Genomic DNA, 16,356 nt, shown 5'->3' on the forward strand with positions numbered 1-16,356 from the left:
TATGATAATACATACATACATACATACATACATACATACATACATACATACATACATACATACATACATACATACATACATACATACATACATACATACATACATACATACATACATACATACATACATACATACATACATACATACATACATACATACATACATACATACATACATACATACATACATACATACATACATACATACATACATACATACATACATACATACATACATACATACATACATACATACATACATACATACATACATACATACATACATACATACATACATACATACATACATACATACATACATACATACATACATACATACATACATACATACATACATACATACATACATACATACATACATACATACATACATACATACATACATACATACATACATACATACATACATACATACATACATACATACATACATACATACATACATACATACATACATACATACATACATACATACATACATACATACATACATACATACATACATACATACATACATACATACATACATACATACATACATACATACATACATACATACATACATACATACATACATACATACATACATACATACATACATACATACATACATACATACATACATACATACATACATACATACATACATACATACATACATACATACATACATACATACATACATACATACATACATACATACATACATACATACATACATACATACATACATACATACATACATACATACATACATACATACATACATACATACATACATACATACATACATACATACATACATACATACATACATACATACATACATACATACATACATACATACATACATACATACATACATACATACATACATACATACATACATACATACATACATACATACATACATACATACATACATACATACATACATACATACATACATACATACATACATACATACATACATACATACATACATACATACATACATACATACATACATACATACATACATACATACATACATACATACATACATACATACATACATACATACATACATACATACATACATACATACATACATACATACATACATACATACATACATACATACATACATACATACATACATACATACATACATACATACATACATACATACATACATACATACATACATACATACATACATACATACATACATACATACATACATACATACATACATACATACATACATACATACATACATACATACATACATACATACATACATACATACATACATACATACATACATACATACATACATACATACATACATACATACATACATACATACATACATACATACATACATACATACATACATACATACATACATACATACATACATACATACATACATACATACATACATACATACATACATACATACATACATACATACATACATACATACATACATACATACATACATACATACATACATACATACATACATACATACATACATACATACATACATACATACATACATACATACATACATACATACATACATACATACATACATACATACATACATACATACATACATACATACATACATACATACATACATACATACATACATACATACATACATACATACATACATACATACATACATACATACATACATACATACATACATACATACATACATACATACATACATACATACATACATACATACATACATACATACATACATACATACATACATACATACATACATACATACATACATACATACATACATACATACATACATACATACATACATACATACATACATACATACATACATACATACATACATACATACATACATACATACATACATACATACATACATACATACATACATACATACATACATACATACATACATACATACATACATACATACATACATACATACATACATACATACATACATACATACATACATACATACATACATACATACATACATACATACATACATACATACATACATACATACATACATACATACATACATACATACATACATACATACATACATACATACATACATACATACATACATACATACATACATACATACATACATACATACATACATACATACATACATACATACATACATACATACATACATACATACATACATACATACATACATACATACATACATACATACATACATACATACATACATACATACATACATACATACATACATACATACATACATACATACATACATACATACATACATACATACATACATACATACATACATACATACATACATACATACATACATACATACATACATACATACATACATACATACATACATACATACATACATACATACATACATACATACATACATACATACATACATACATACATACATACATACATACATACATACATACATACATACATACATACATACATACATACATACATACATACATACATACATACATACATACATACATACATACATACATACATACATACATACATACATACATACATACATACATACATACATACATACATACATACATACATACATACATACATACATACATACATACATACATACATACATACATACATACATACATACATACATACATACATACATACATACATACATACATACATACATACATACATACATACATACATACATACATACATACATACATACATACATACATACATACATACATACATACATACATACATACATACATACATACATACATACATACATACATACATACATACATACATACATACATACATACATACATACATACATACATACATACATACATACATACATACATACATACATACATACATACATACATACATACATACATACATACATACATACATACATACATACATACATACATACATACATACATACATACATACATACATACATACATACATACATACATACATACATACATACATACATACATACATACATACATACATACATACATACATACATACATACATACATACATACATACATACATACATACATACATACATACATACATACATACATACATACATACATACATACATACATACATACATACATACATACATACATACATACATACATACATACATACATACATACATACATACATACATACATACATACATACATACATACATACATACATACATACATACATACATACATACATACATACATACATACATACATACATACATACATACATACATACATACATACATACATACATACATACATACATACATACATACATACATACATACATACATACATACATACATACATACATACATACATACATACATACATACATACATACATACATACATACATACATACATACATACATACATACATACATACATACATACATACATACATACATACATACATACATACATACATACATACATACATACATACATACATACATACATACATACATACATACATACATACATACATACATACATACATACATACATACATACATACATACATACATACATACATACATACATACATACATACATACATACATACATACATACATACATACATACATACATACATACATACATACATACATACATACATACATACATACATACATACATACATACATACATACATACATACATACATACATACATACATACATACATACATACATACATACATACATACATACATACATACATACATACATACATACATACATACATACATACATACATACATACATACATACATACATACATACATACATACATACATACATACATACATACATACATACATACATACATACATACATACATACATACATACATACATACATACATACATACATACATACATACATACATACATACATACATACATACATACATACATACATACATACATACATACATACATACATACATACATACATACATACATACATACATACATACATACATACATACATACATACATACATACATACATACATACATACATACATACATACATACATACATACATACATACATACATACATACATACATACATACATACATACATACATACATACATACATACATACATACATACATACATACATACATACATACATACATACATACATACATACATACATACATACATACATACATACATACATACATACATACATACATACATACATACATACATACATACATACATACATACATACATACATACATACATACATACATACATACATACATACATACATACATACATACATACATACATACATACATACATACATACATACATACATACATACATACATACATACATACATACATACATACATACATACATACATACATACATACATACATACATACATACATACATACATACATACATACATACATACATACATACATACATACATACATACATACATACATACATACATACATACATACATACATACATACATACATACATACATACATACATACATACATACATACATACATACATACATACATACATACATACATACATACATACATACATACATACATACATACATACATACATACATACATACATACATACATACATACATACATACATACATACATACATACATACATACATACATACATACATACATACATACATACATACATACATACATACATACATACATACATACATACATACATACATACATACATACATACATACATACATACATACATACATACATACATACATACATACATACATACATACATACATACATACATACATACATACATACATACATACATACATACATACATACATACATACATACATACATACATACATACATACATACATACATACATACATACATACATACATACATACATACATACATACATACATACATACATACATACATACATACATACATACATACATACATACATACATACATACATACATACATACATACATACATACATACATACATACATACATACATACATACATACATACATACATACATACATACATACATACATACATACATACATACATACATACATACATACATACATACATACATACATACATACATACATACATACATACATACATACATACATACATACATACATACATACATACATACATACATACATACATACATACATACATACATACATACATACATACATACATACATACATACATACATACATACATACATACATACATACATACATACATACATACATACATACATACATACATACATACATACATACATACATACATACATACATACATACATACATACATACATACATACATACATACATACATACATACATACATACATACATACATACATACATACATACATACATACATACATACATACATACATACATACATACATACATACATACATACATACATACATACATACATACATACATACATACATACATACATACATACATACATACATACATACATACATACATACATACATACATACATACATACATACATACATACATACATACATACATACATACATACATACATACATACATACATACATACATACATACATACATACATACATACATACATACATACATACATACATACATACATACATACATACATACATACATACATACATACATACATACATACATACATACATACATACATACATACATACATACATACATACATACATACATACATACATACATACATACATACATACATACATACATACATACATACATACATACATACATACATACATACATACATACATACATACATACATACATACATACATACATACATACATACATACATACATACATACATACATACATACATACATACATACATACATACATACATACATACATACATACATACATACATACATACATACATACATACATACATACATACATACATACATACATACATACATACATACATACATACATACATACATACATACATACATACATACATACATACATACATACATACATACATACATACATACATACATACATACATACATACATACATACATACATACATACATACATACATACATACATACATACATACATACATACATACATACATACATACATACATACATACATACATACATACATACATACATACATACATACATACATACATACATACATACATACATACATACATACATACATACATACATACATACATACATACATACATACATACATACATACATACATACATACATACATACATACATACATACATACATACATACATACATACATACATACATACATACATACATACATACATACATACATACATACATACATACATACATACATACATACATACATACATACATACATACATACATACATACATACATACATACATACATACATACATACATACATACATACATACATACATACATACATACATACATACATACATACATACATACATACATACATACATACATACATATTTTAGTAATTCTAATCTACACTTTTTGGTACTTTTCTGAAGTAGATATACAGTGAGTGTCACTCAAAATCGTACAACATATATTTTTTTTAAATATTATGAAATTATACAGGCAATAATAGGTGATTATATAAAAAATTAAAAGTCATTTTACTAAATGGAACAAAAAATATGTATTTCAACAAAAAAGTTAACAAAACCTCAATTCGTTAAAAAAATATTGATGAAAATTAAAGAACATCACAAAATTCATATTTCAGTTATATTCGTACACTTATATTAAATTATAATTAAAACTTTAAAAAATAAAAAAAATGTTAATATTAAATAATCCTAATACTTTGTAGGGTGTCATTTGCAATTTTTTAGTGCCTTTACGATTTTAAATGAAGCGTTGATATTCTGGGCACTGACAGTCTTACCTAATTTTTTTATTTGTGGATAAGGGCAATTAAAATTATACCCAATTTTCTGATAGGTAATAGCACACACAATATAAAAATAGCATTTTAAAATATTTCCAAAACATCAACTTTCTAAAACTAATGAATAAAACTTGACTACGATGGTGTACGATTTTAAGCGACATTCACTGTAAATAATGAAACTGCATATTTTGTTAACATTTGACGTTGTATTAAACAAATTAAAAAACGAAATGGTATGAATTCATAACAGATGGAAGAGTCGTCTTCTTTGACGCTTCGTTGACAATGTCGCTAAATAGTCACCAAAATAGTCGACAAAACTGGTGACTTGGAGACACTTGTCCCCAGGTTTCCTGCAGGGTGACTATGATAATGTACAGTTTAATGACATGCACAATATTCAATAAAAAAAAGTCTTTTCAGAAATATTTTTGTATTTCAGCCGTAGATGTGTATGTAATGTTTAGTTTTAAAATGTAAGTTTAAACGAGTGTTATTTTACCTGGGTCCAATTAAATGCCAACAATAATGAAACAACAGATTTTGATATCTGAGTATCCGGAGGTCGAGTTCGGGCAAATGTGGGAAAATCCTGTTTGTTAGATGTGTCACGATGTGTGCAATACTTGAAATTGTTTATTGTTTTTATAAATTTCAGTGGATAATTATCATGTATAAAGTTTGTAACTGCACTTACATACGATATCATAGGTAAATTGAAGGCTGCAGCCATGCGCCCTTCGTGTATGCACGTTTCCTGCGGACCTATGTATGCCACAATTTGTTTGGTCCATAATGATGCCGTCTGTCTTATGCTGTTGACTTCGTCGCCATACGTTTCAGCTACAATAAAATCCAATGAGTGGCCCAATGTCTTTAACTTTTCCTCATTAACCTCTTTCACAGCTAAAGTGATTGCCCCTGAGATTGTTATTCCTGATATAAAGAACAGTTATATATGTTTAACGTATGAATGATCCATATTACCTGGCCTTTGATAGTCCAAATTTCCCGGAGTTCTTTGTGAGCCAGTCAAATAGCCCAATGTGAATATTTCGGCTCTAACCGAGATTTTAAAATAAGTCAAGTTGAAAATGAAAATCGCAACAATAGCAACGAATTTGTAAACTGATAAAAACGCTAGGAAGCGTAAAAATGTCTTCATTACGTGCGACAACACTTGATTAATAGTGCTATACTATTTGGATAGATAGAGGGATGAATATGTTTTAATTTTTACTTTACTAGTTGCCGCAGGAGTACTCTTATTGTCGTTGCTACTATTCGGTTTCTTCGTGTTATAATTAAATTTATGCACAGCGAAGTTTTATTTAAATAAGTTCGCTGGCAACTTGTATTATTTAATTTGAAGAAATAGTTAAATGTTTAAATATTAAAACATTGGGAATAGAAGAATGCGCACACAAGACGTATGCACTTGTTAATGCACAATATGGAGTAGATGAAAGCTAAGTTGTTGGTTTAGTTGAAAAATCCCATCCTCATTCACACGACACAAATACTAAGTACAAACTTTTTCCGCTTCATAGTTCATTTCTTAGTGTTTTTTAATATTACATATTTTCATTAAATTCGTTTCTTTTAATGTTGCGACTTGTAGTTGATATTTTGTAGATGCATTTGATGCCTTACTTTGTAATTAAACGTCAATCACTTTTTAAATTATTATTCCGTTGCGAATAATTCATCCAAAATGTATATTTTGCCTTTAAATATGTGCGAACAGGACAGGATAGCTCATTCGATTGATTGGAAATGTAATTCCTGCAATGAATACAAAATAAATATCTGTATTTTTTAATTTAATTAGAAGAATAAGTCATTAAATGCCTGTGATTGAACAATTAAAAACTATTAAAATGTTTAAATTAATGAATAATACGCATAATGGAATATAGACAGTGTATTTTTGTTTTCATCTTTTGACGTTTTTTTTTAATATTTAAATAACCTAATCTAGCAAATAAATTTTATAGGTTAAACTTTTCTTATTTGTTATCTCTAACCATTATTCAAGCGTAAGAGTTTAATTTTAAATTCTGTAAATGACAGTAAAACATTTACTTTATTTATAACTGGCTCACTGTTTCTTCGGCACACTTTCCACATCATTCATCCATTCGTGCATGCATAAGTTTTCTTCAAATCCTTATATAAATACAGTATATTTATAATCAACGGAAAAAATGCTAGGGCTTTACTTTGTAGGCCTCAATCCACTCTCCACTCGAAATAAGATGTTGTAGAAGGACTTTGCTTCTCCTTCAGAAAAAGTTCATACCTTTATTTGAAATACAAACGCCTTAGTTTGTAGGGTTTTAGAATTATTCATATTCATAAAATTTATTTTGTTCTCTTTATTATTCGAGTAATGCAACTGAATAAACTAACTTGTTCATGGAACCAGAAGAAAGTATTGTACAAAACCTTCTAAAAATTTACGTTCATATTCAAAAACGATTATCAAAGTTTAACAGAGGTTTACAGCAGAAATTTTTTAATGAACGGGTTAGTCTTTTATAAAATGTGGTGTTGTAGTAGTGTATAAGTATTTATTTCTATAAAAATACTCACGTTATTTTACATTTTTCTTTAACAAATATTCCACTTAAAGGACCTTGTTAAATTTTACTCAATTTTTCAGACTCTTATTAGGAACTCCTGTGTAGACATTATAAGAAACAATAATGGCATGTATCCTTACCGCCAACGGAATACCTTATAAGTAGGGCCATCTTGCAAGAAAAATAAGCTAAAATAAGGCCTTTAGGAATGTCACTTTACTACATATTTTTCCCGCTGAGCAAATACCTACTTACAAACATACATATACATATGTAAAATGTCGTTTACACATATCCACATTTATTTTCCTGACATTATTTTAACATACGAGTAAAGTACACATACAAAAACAAATAAGATGAAAAATACTGACAGAATAAATGTCAACGAAACCATAATGTCGTATATATTGTACAATGTCGATCAAAACATTTAAAACAAAAAATAAGTACTATTTTTATGCATGGAACTAGAGTTGTGTAGCTCATGAATGACCTAGTTCAATTGAGCTATTCACTCAACTGAGCGAAGTGAATCATTCATCATACTGAGCAGGGCGAATTTATACAAGGTGGAGTCAGTCAATCAGCTGATTACTCTTTTTTCGCTTGTTTGGTTCCAACACCTGTCAAAGCTTGTTTTTATACTTCAATATCTACATATTCTAAGCTAATTAACAAAATATTTATATTTTGCATAAATAAGTAAAGCCCTCACTATTCAATTATCTACACTATATTTAGTTTTAATACATATTTGTTTAATTTTTAATTTCTGTTTTTTGACATTTGTTAAGACCATTTGTTGTTTTTGTAGAACTACCACCACCTTGTATAAATTCGCCTTGGCACTGAGCGTATTCAACTGAGCGGTTTTGTTTTATGCTCATGTTTCTTTCAGTACTCATGAAAGAGCTGCACAAGCACATTCATTCAAGGTTGCTAAATTTAGCCATTTTCCGGCTAGATCTAGCGATTTTATTTTCATTTAGCTATAAAAAAATGGCTAGATTTAATCTAGCCGGAAGATCAAGCCATTTTATTTTGTCCTAGCCTTTTTTATTTTATACTTTTGTTGAACATTTTTGGAATTTTTTAAAAATAAAACAGTATTGTTTTGTCAATTGACATAGAGGTCTGCATCGAATCTTTTTAAACAAATTCGTCTGTTGTTGATATGATGAGAATATTATTGGTTTTATGAAAACAGGCTTCGAAATTGTTTCCAAAGCAAACAAATCAGGCATATTCAAAAATCAATTTTGCATTTTTTCAATGGATCCGATTTTAATTGTAAGTGCCCAGAAATTTATTTGGTTTATCAAAAGAAAAATAAATTATATTGATATTACAATCTTTATCCCCATTTTCTCAATATCTGGTTATTTTTTATCGTGACGATATACTGACAGTTCTCATACAAAATTTGTATTTATTGGAAGTATATCGTTACGAAAAACGATAACCGGAGATTGAGAAAAAGGGGGTTAATCTGCTATTAACACGAAGTCTGTAAATATTATTTTTGAAAACTGTCAGTATAACTATTAGTTAACACATAACCAGACTTCATAAATGTAATATTTATAAATTTGTAATCCATTAATTTTTGGTTTTAGCCAAAATCTAGCCATTTTCTGAGCTGAAGAGTTGGCAACCTTGCATTCATTTGTCATCTTCAATGTTTCACATGTTTCACTTTACTCGGCAATTCTGTAACATTCTTTCGCTCACTGACATTGAAAAGTGAGTGAGTTTGTGTCCTACAAAAATAAAACGATCATTCGTATGTAGGTTTGTTATGTATGTATATGATCGTATGCTGCCGCGTGTATATTTTTGTTTCAAGAATTATTAGAGTTATTCAAATTGTTTTTGTTTTCATGAAGGAATTTTTATATGTGTGCTATTGAATGAATGTGAATTTATTTATGGTATGGTGATGTAGAATGAAATAAAGAAAGATTATTGCTACAGTTTGTAAGTAAATTTCATAAAAAAATAATGAAAAAGGGAAATACATAATTGTTATTGTTAAAATAATAATTGTAATTGAAAGTATGTAATTAGTAAAAAAAATACTATTTCAAAAATACATTAGTGGGATTATATCTAACAAAACACATAACACATACAAAGTACTGATATTCTTAATTAAATTAGCAATATTATTTCAATCACTTTTTTTAGAAAATATATATCTTATGCACTTTTTTACTATACTGCTACATCAACAGAACATTTGTCTGCTGCCATGAGCGACCTATCGTGGGTTTTTCGCTGTTTTTTGGAATGACAGTTTAGAATTTCTGAATTTAAGGAATAAGATTTATAAAATCTTATTCCTTAAATTCAGAAATTCTATTTATATATTGTTATATCATAAAATAATTAAGTTAATGTTGAAAATATACAAATTGTACCACAAAACAATTTTTCTTTCGTATTTTTAGTAGAAATTTTGTTGATCATATATATATAAGTTGTAAAAGTCAGGTAAAAAATATATATTTTGCCAATTGATAACTAACATTATGTAAATGGGAAAACACCCAAAAAATTGCAACAATATTCATTTTGGTTTAGTTATTGTCACATTTTTATTTTGGATCACAATTATCAGATCATCAAAATATTTTTCCTTTTTCAAATTCCAGTTAATATCTTGAGTTTTTTGGTAATTTTATTATTTTGTGGTAAAAGAATACCTTATAGTTAGTGAATGTTCTGCTTAACAAATATTGTCTAAACATTTGGTTAGCATCGGAAATTAGAAATAATAAAAAATGAACTCTTTTTTCCGCAAAAATATTAGTTTAAATAAAATACAATTTTATTTTTTAAAATTTTAATCAATTATTTCACGCATAAATCTCTAATTGTCAAAAGACTGTGTGTTTTTACAACTAACAACAGAAATAATTGATTTAATTCACTACAAGCAATTCTCAAAATTAAATGGTCATTATACAACATACTGAGCTAATGAGCTAAAAGAGCAGTGTTGCCACCAAGACAATTATAAACTACACATGCCTCATTCCAAATTACACATACGAGAAAAAATTACACATGTAAATAAATTTTCGTGATTTCAATAGGAGAAATTGTCTAAAATTGTCATGAATATAAAAGGTTTGTCACAGTGAACTCTGGGATGTTTGGACCAAATACGATCACTTTATTGTCAATGGACAATTTTCACTTGCGGTGATTTTAATTTATCCAGGAATTGGATTTTTTAGTGAACTTTTCTAATTTAATGAATTCTTGAGATCAGTCAAATATGTCAATCCCAAATACGCCTTTAACAATTATTAATCAATGTCCAATTTAATTTATTTCTAATTTATATTAAGTGCTTTGAAATCAGGTTTGTTTTCAGTTTCAAAGATAAATATTTTTTACTATTTGTTTAAAAATTATAGCTCTGATCATTTTCCTTCCCAGTAAATACTTTACCATAAAATCTTGTAACGTTTATATTATTAAAATTTGTAGTTATAAATTTGAAATAAAGCTTCCAAAATAGTAAGTCAATTTTATTGTTTATTATTTAAAACACAAATCAGAAACCACACAGACAATAGCATAAACTCAAAACGGTTCTTACGGGTATAACAAATAACTGGAAACAATTTGTAAATAAATTTTTCTCACAAAAATTCCTACGTTCTTGTTTTTTTTCTTAAGATTGGCTAACATTACCCCGAAATAACTGCAATTACCGTTACCGATATAATAGTTTATACCGTTATCTGTAAATACCGTTACCCTTATTCTATAAACAATTTAAAATTATAAAAATACAAATTTTCGATTTTGGTTATTACAAATTGTTATTGGAAAAACGTTAATTTCCAAGATAACGAAAATTAACGTTTTTCCAATAACAATTTGTAATAACTTGTAAAAATGTACAGTTATTGAATAGTATTTGCTGTTTTATATTTTTTTCATGTTAAAAGTCTTATATTTATATAAACTAAAATTTAGTTTCTGTTACCAATATTACGCAAACAAAACTATCACAAACGCCGAAATGTCCATCTGAAAAACCAAACATAGCAATCTCCAAATTACTTATCGTATTTCTCTGCAAACCTTAATGTTAATTTAGTTCAAACTTGATTCATATCTTCATCTTATATATAAATAGACCAAACGTTTTTTTGTGGTACACTTTTAAGTATGTTATTGTCCACCAATATTAATAAAACATATTGTTTTCGAATTTCGGCCACCGGGATTTCCTAGTACATATAATTCCATTATACTGAGTAACAAGCGAGTACAATATAATAAATATGAATACATTTAGAGATACTGGATTTGTATTTATCAACTAAAATAGAGGATATAGCTACTTTCCCTCATATAAATGTACATATTTATTTTAGTCGGTTTTGAAATCTGAACAATCCATAATTCATTCAATTAAAATCCAAAATATAGATAAAAGACATACATTGACAATATATTTTGGATATAATTGGAATTTAAAATTACACATGAATTACACATTCACTCAATTACACATGGGCTACACATCCAAGTTAAAATTACACACAATATGTGTAATTACACATGAAGTGGCAACACTGTAAAAGAGCGACCTAGTTCATTTCAGTGAGCTGAGCTGAAAAGAGCGGTCACTTCACTGAGCTAATAAACCCAAATCTACATGGAACTGATCAAACACTTAATGGTTATTATAGTACTGTGGTTTGTACCTGAAACTAACTAGCAACTAAGGCGTTTGTTGATTGAATAGGGAATAATTATGTATGTACTAGGTTATTCAAATTATTCCATTTTTCTCTTGTTCGAATAAAACGAAGCATTTTTTAAAAATGTAAAGAATGAAGTTTTGATGTAGGTTTTTTAATATTTTATTGTTAAAGAAAAGAAAAAAATAACGTTAAAGTTAACAATTCAAGTATTAATAATGTTAAAAAACATTCGAAAACAAAGTCCATCATTAAATTATCATCCTATTTTTACTGTGTGAACGAATCAAACATTAAGGATTAATAAATGGATAAAAACACAACTTTGTTGACAGTAAATTTGTTTTACGATTTTCATTACTTAGCACATAAGTATCATTTTGTGTGAACAAGAAGTAGTAAATTATACATATATGCCTTTTTATTCCACACATTTGTTTATCCAATAAATCTGCATATTTAAATAAATTTTGTAAAGAAAAAAGAGTTTTTGCCCATATACATTTATAATTGTACAGATCGATTTAATGGTAAATTGCAGTGCAAAATATTTGAAATATTTTGTAATCGAATCCAATAAAGCAAAAATGTGAAAGCAAACAATAACGTACTCTTATATACTTGTAGGTAGTAAGATAGATAAATAGATATACATATGTAATTAGTACTTATATAAGTACATATTCATATATTTATACACATTGAAACCTATAAACGCGTTCGTTCATAAATATAAGAAATCCATGCCGATGGAATAGAATATCCTTACTTTGAAATAAAGCTAACATAGAGGGTATTAAGAAATATACTCAGCATCAAGTAAATATTTATATACATACATATTGTATAAAATGTTTGCACTTTGAAAAATAAAAATAAAAATTAATATTTCTATTTACTACAACTTAATATTACTATAACTTATTATTTTATGAGCTGATTCATGAATGGCTCATATAAATGAAAGTAAGCCAAAATGTGTTTGGTATCAAAATGAAAGAATTTATTAGGTTTTGAAAGAAAACCTAATGAAAGAATTTATTAGGTTTTGTTATTTACTTAAGTATCAAAGATGAATTTTGTTTACATGGTTTGGTATGATCTTTATTAGTATTTTGTTGTTTTCTAATGCTTTGTTGAGAGACAAAAAAAGTCAATTGTGGTTGATCTTAATAACTGATACCATTCTTTCTCATCTATTAGTTTTGAACAAATTATAGAAAGAGTATGAAAAAGTAAGAGAATTGCAATTTTGTGGAATTAATTAATTTTTAACAATTATATAACAACATGCAATTATATAATTGTTTAAAATTAATGAAAATATTTTTTTTTTTTTTTATCAAGCGTTGATTTGTATCAAATGTAATTTTTCCCATTTATATTTCAATTTCCCAAAAAATATAAATAACTCGTCTTAATTATTTGTGTATGTTTCTGTTTCTTTCAACCACTATAATTAAAATGGACCCATTATTTTCGGTTTCTAGTTTTAATACATACGACATATGTATATCGTTACCTTAATATAGAAAATATGATATATGAGCGGGACATTTATTGAAATAAACGAAAATCTAGGCTTACAAAAAAAAACGAGTTAGGGCCTTTCTATATTAAGGTAACGATATGTACATATATGGGGCATTTCATGTCAAGTGAACCAACTTTTGAAATCGATGTCTTCCGATTGGGATGAAAAAAAATAAATTTGGTCAATTCACAAGGTCTCTTATCAGTCATATTGTTATAATGTCCTAATATATCACGACTCGGCGGCTCGGCTTAACCGACTCTTAGGCATTCGGCGGAGGTCTCTGCTGGTTGGTAACGATAACACAAGCATACAGAGTAGTATTATATTAGGACATTATGACAATATGACATGATAAGAGACCTTGTGAATT

The 16,356-nt window shown here is 26.8% G+C and overlaps 1 protein-coding gene across 1 annotated transcript in view; it reads right to left on the minus strand.

Annotated features, from left to right (window-relative positions):
• LOC135953568 (speract receptor) overlaps nucleotides 1–16,356 on the minus strand; it is a 125,030-nt gene that overhangs the window by 96,467 nt on the left and 12,207 nt on the right. The window contains exons 2-4 of the mRNA XM_065503515.1: nucleotides 8,122–8,919; nucleotides 7,832–8,070; nucleotides 7,637–7,759 (exon numbers count right to left, since the gene is read on the minus strand). Of these exons, the coding sequence (XP_065359587.1) occupies nucleotides 7,637–7,759; nucleotides 7,832–8,070; nucleotides 8,122–8,299 (540 nt within the window). The 5' untranslated portion in view covers nucleotides 8,300–8,919. The remainder of the gene's footprint in view (nucleotides 1–7,636; nucleotides 7,760–7,831; nucleotides 8,071–8,121; nucleotides 8,920–16,356) is intronic.

This window comes from Calliphora vicina, chromosome 3, assembly GCF_958450345.1.
Source record: "Calliphora vicina chromosome 3, idCalVici1.1, whole genome shotgun sequence".
NCBI classification, from domain to species: Eukaryota; Metazoa; Arthropoda; class Insecta; order Diptera; family Calliphoridae; genus Calliphora; species Calliphora vicina.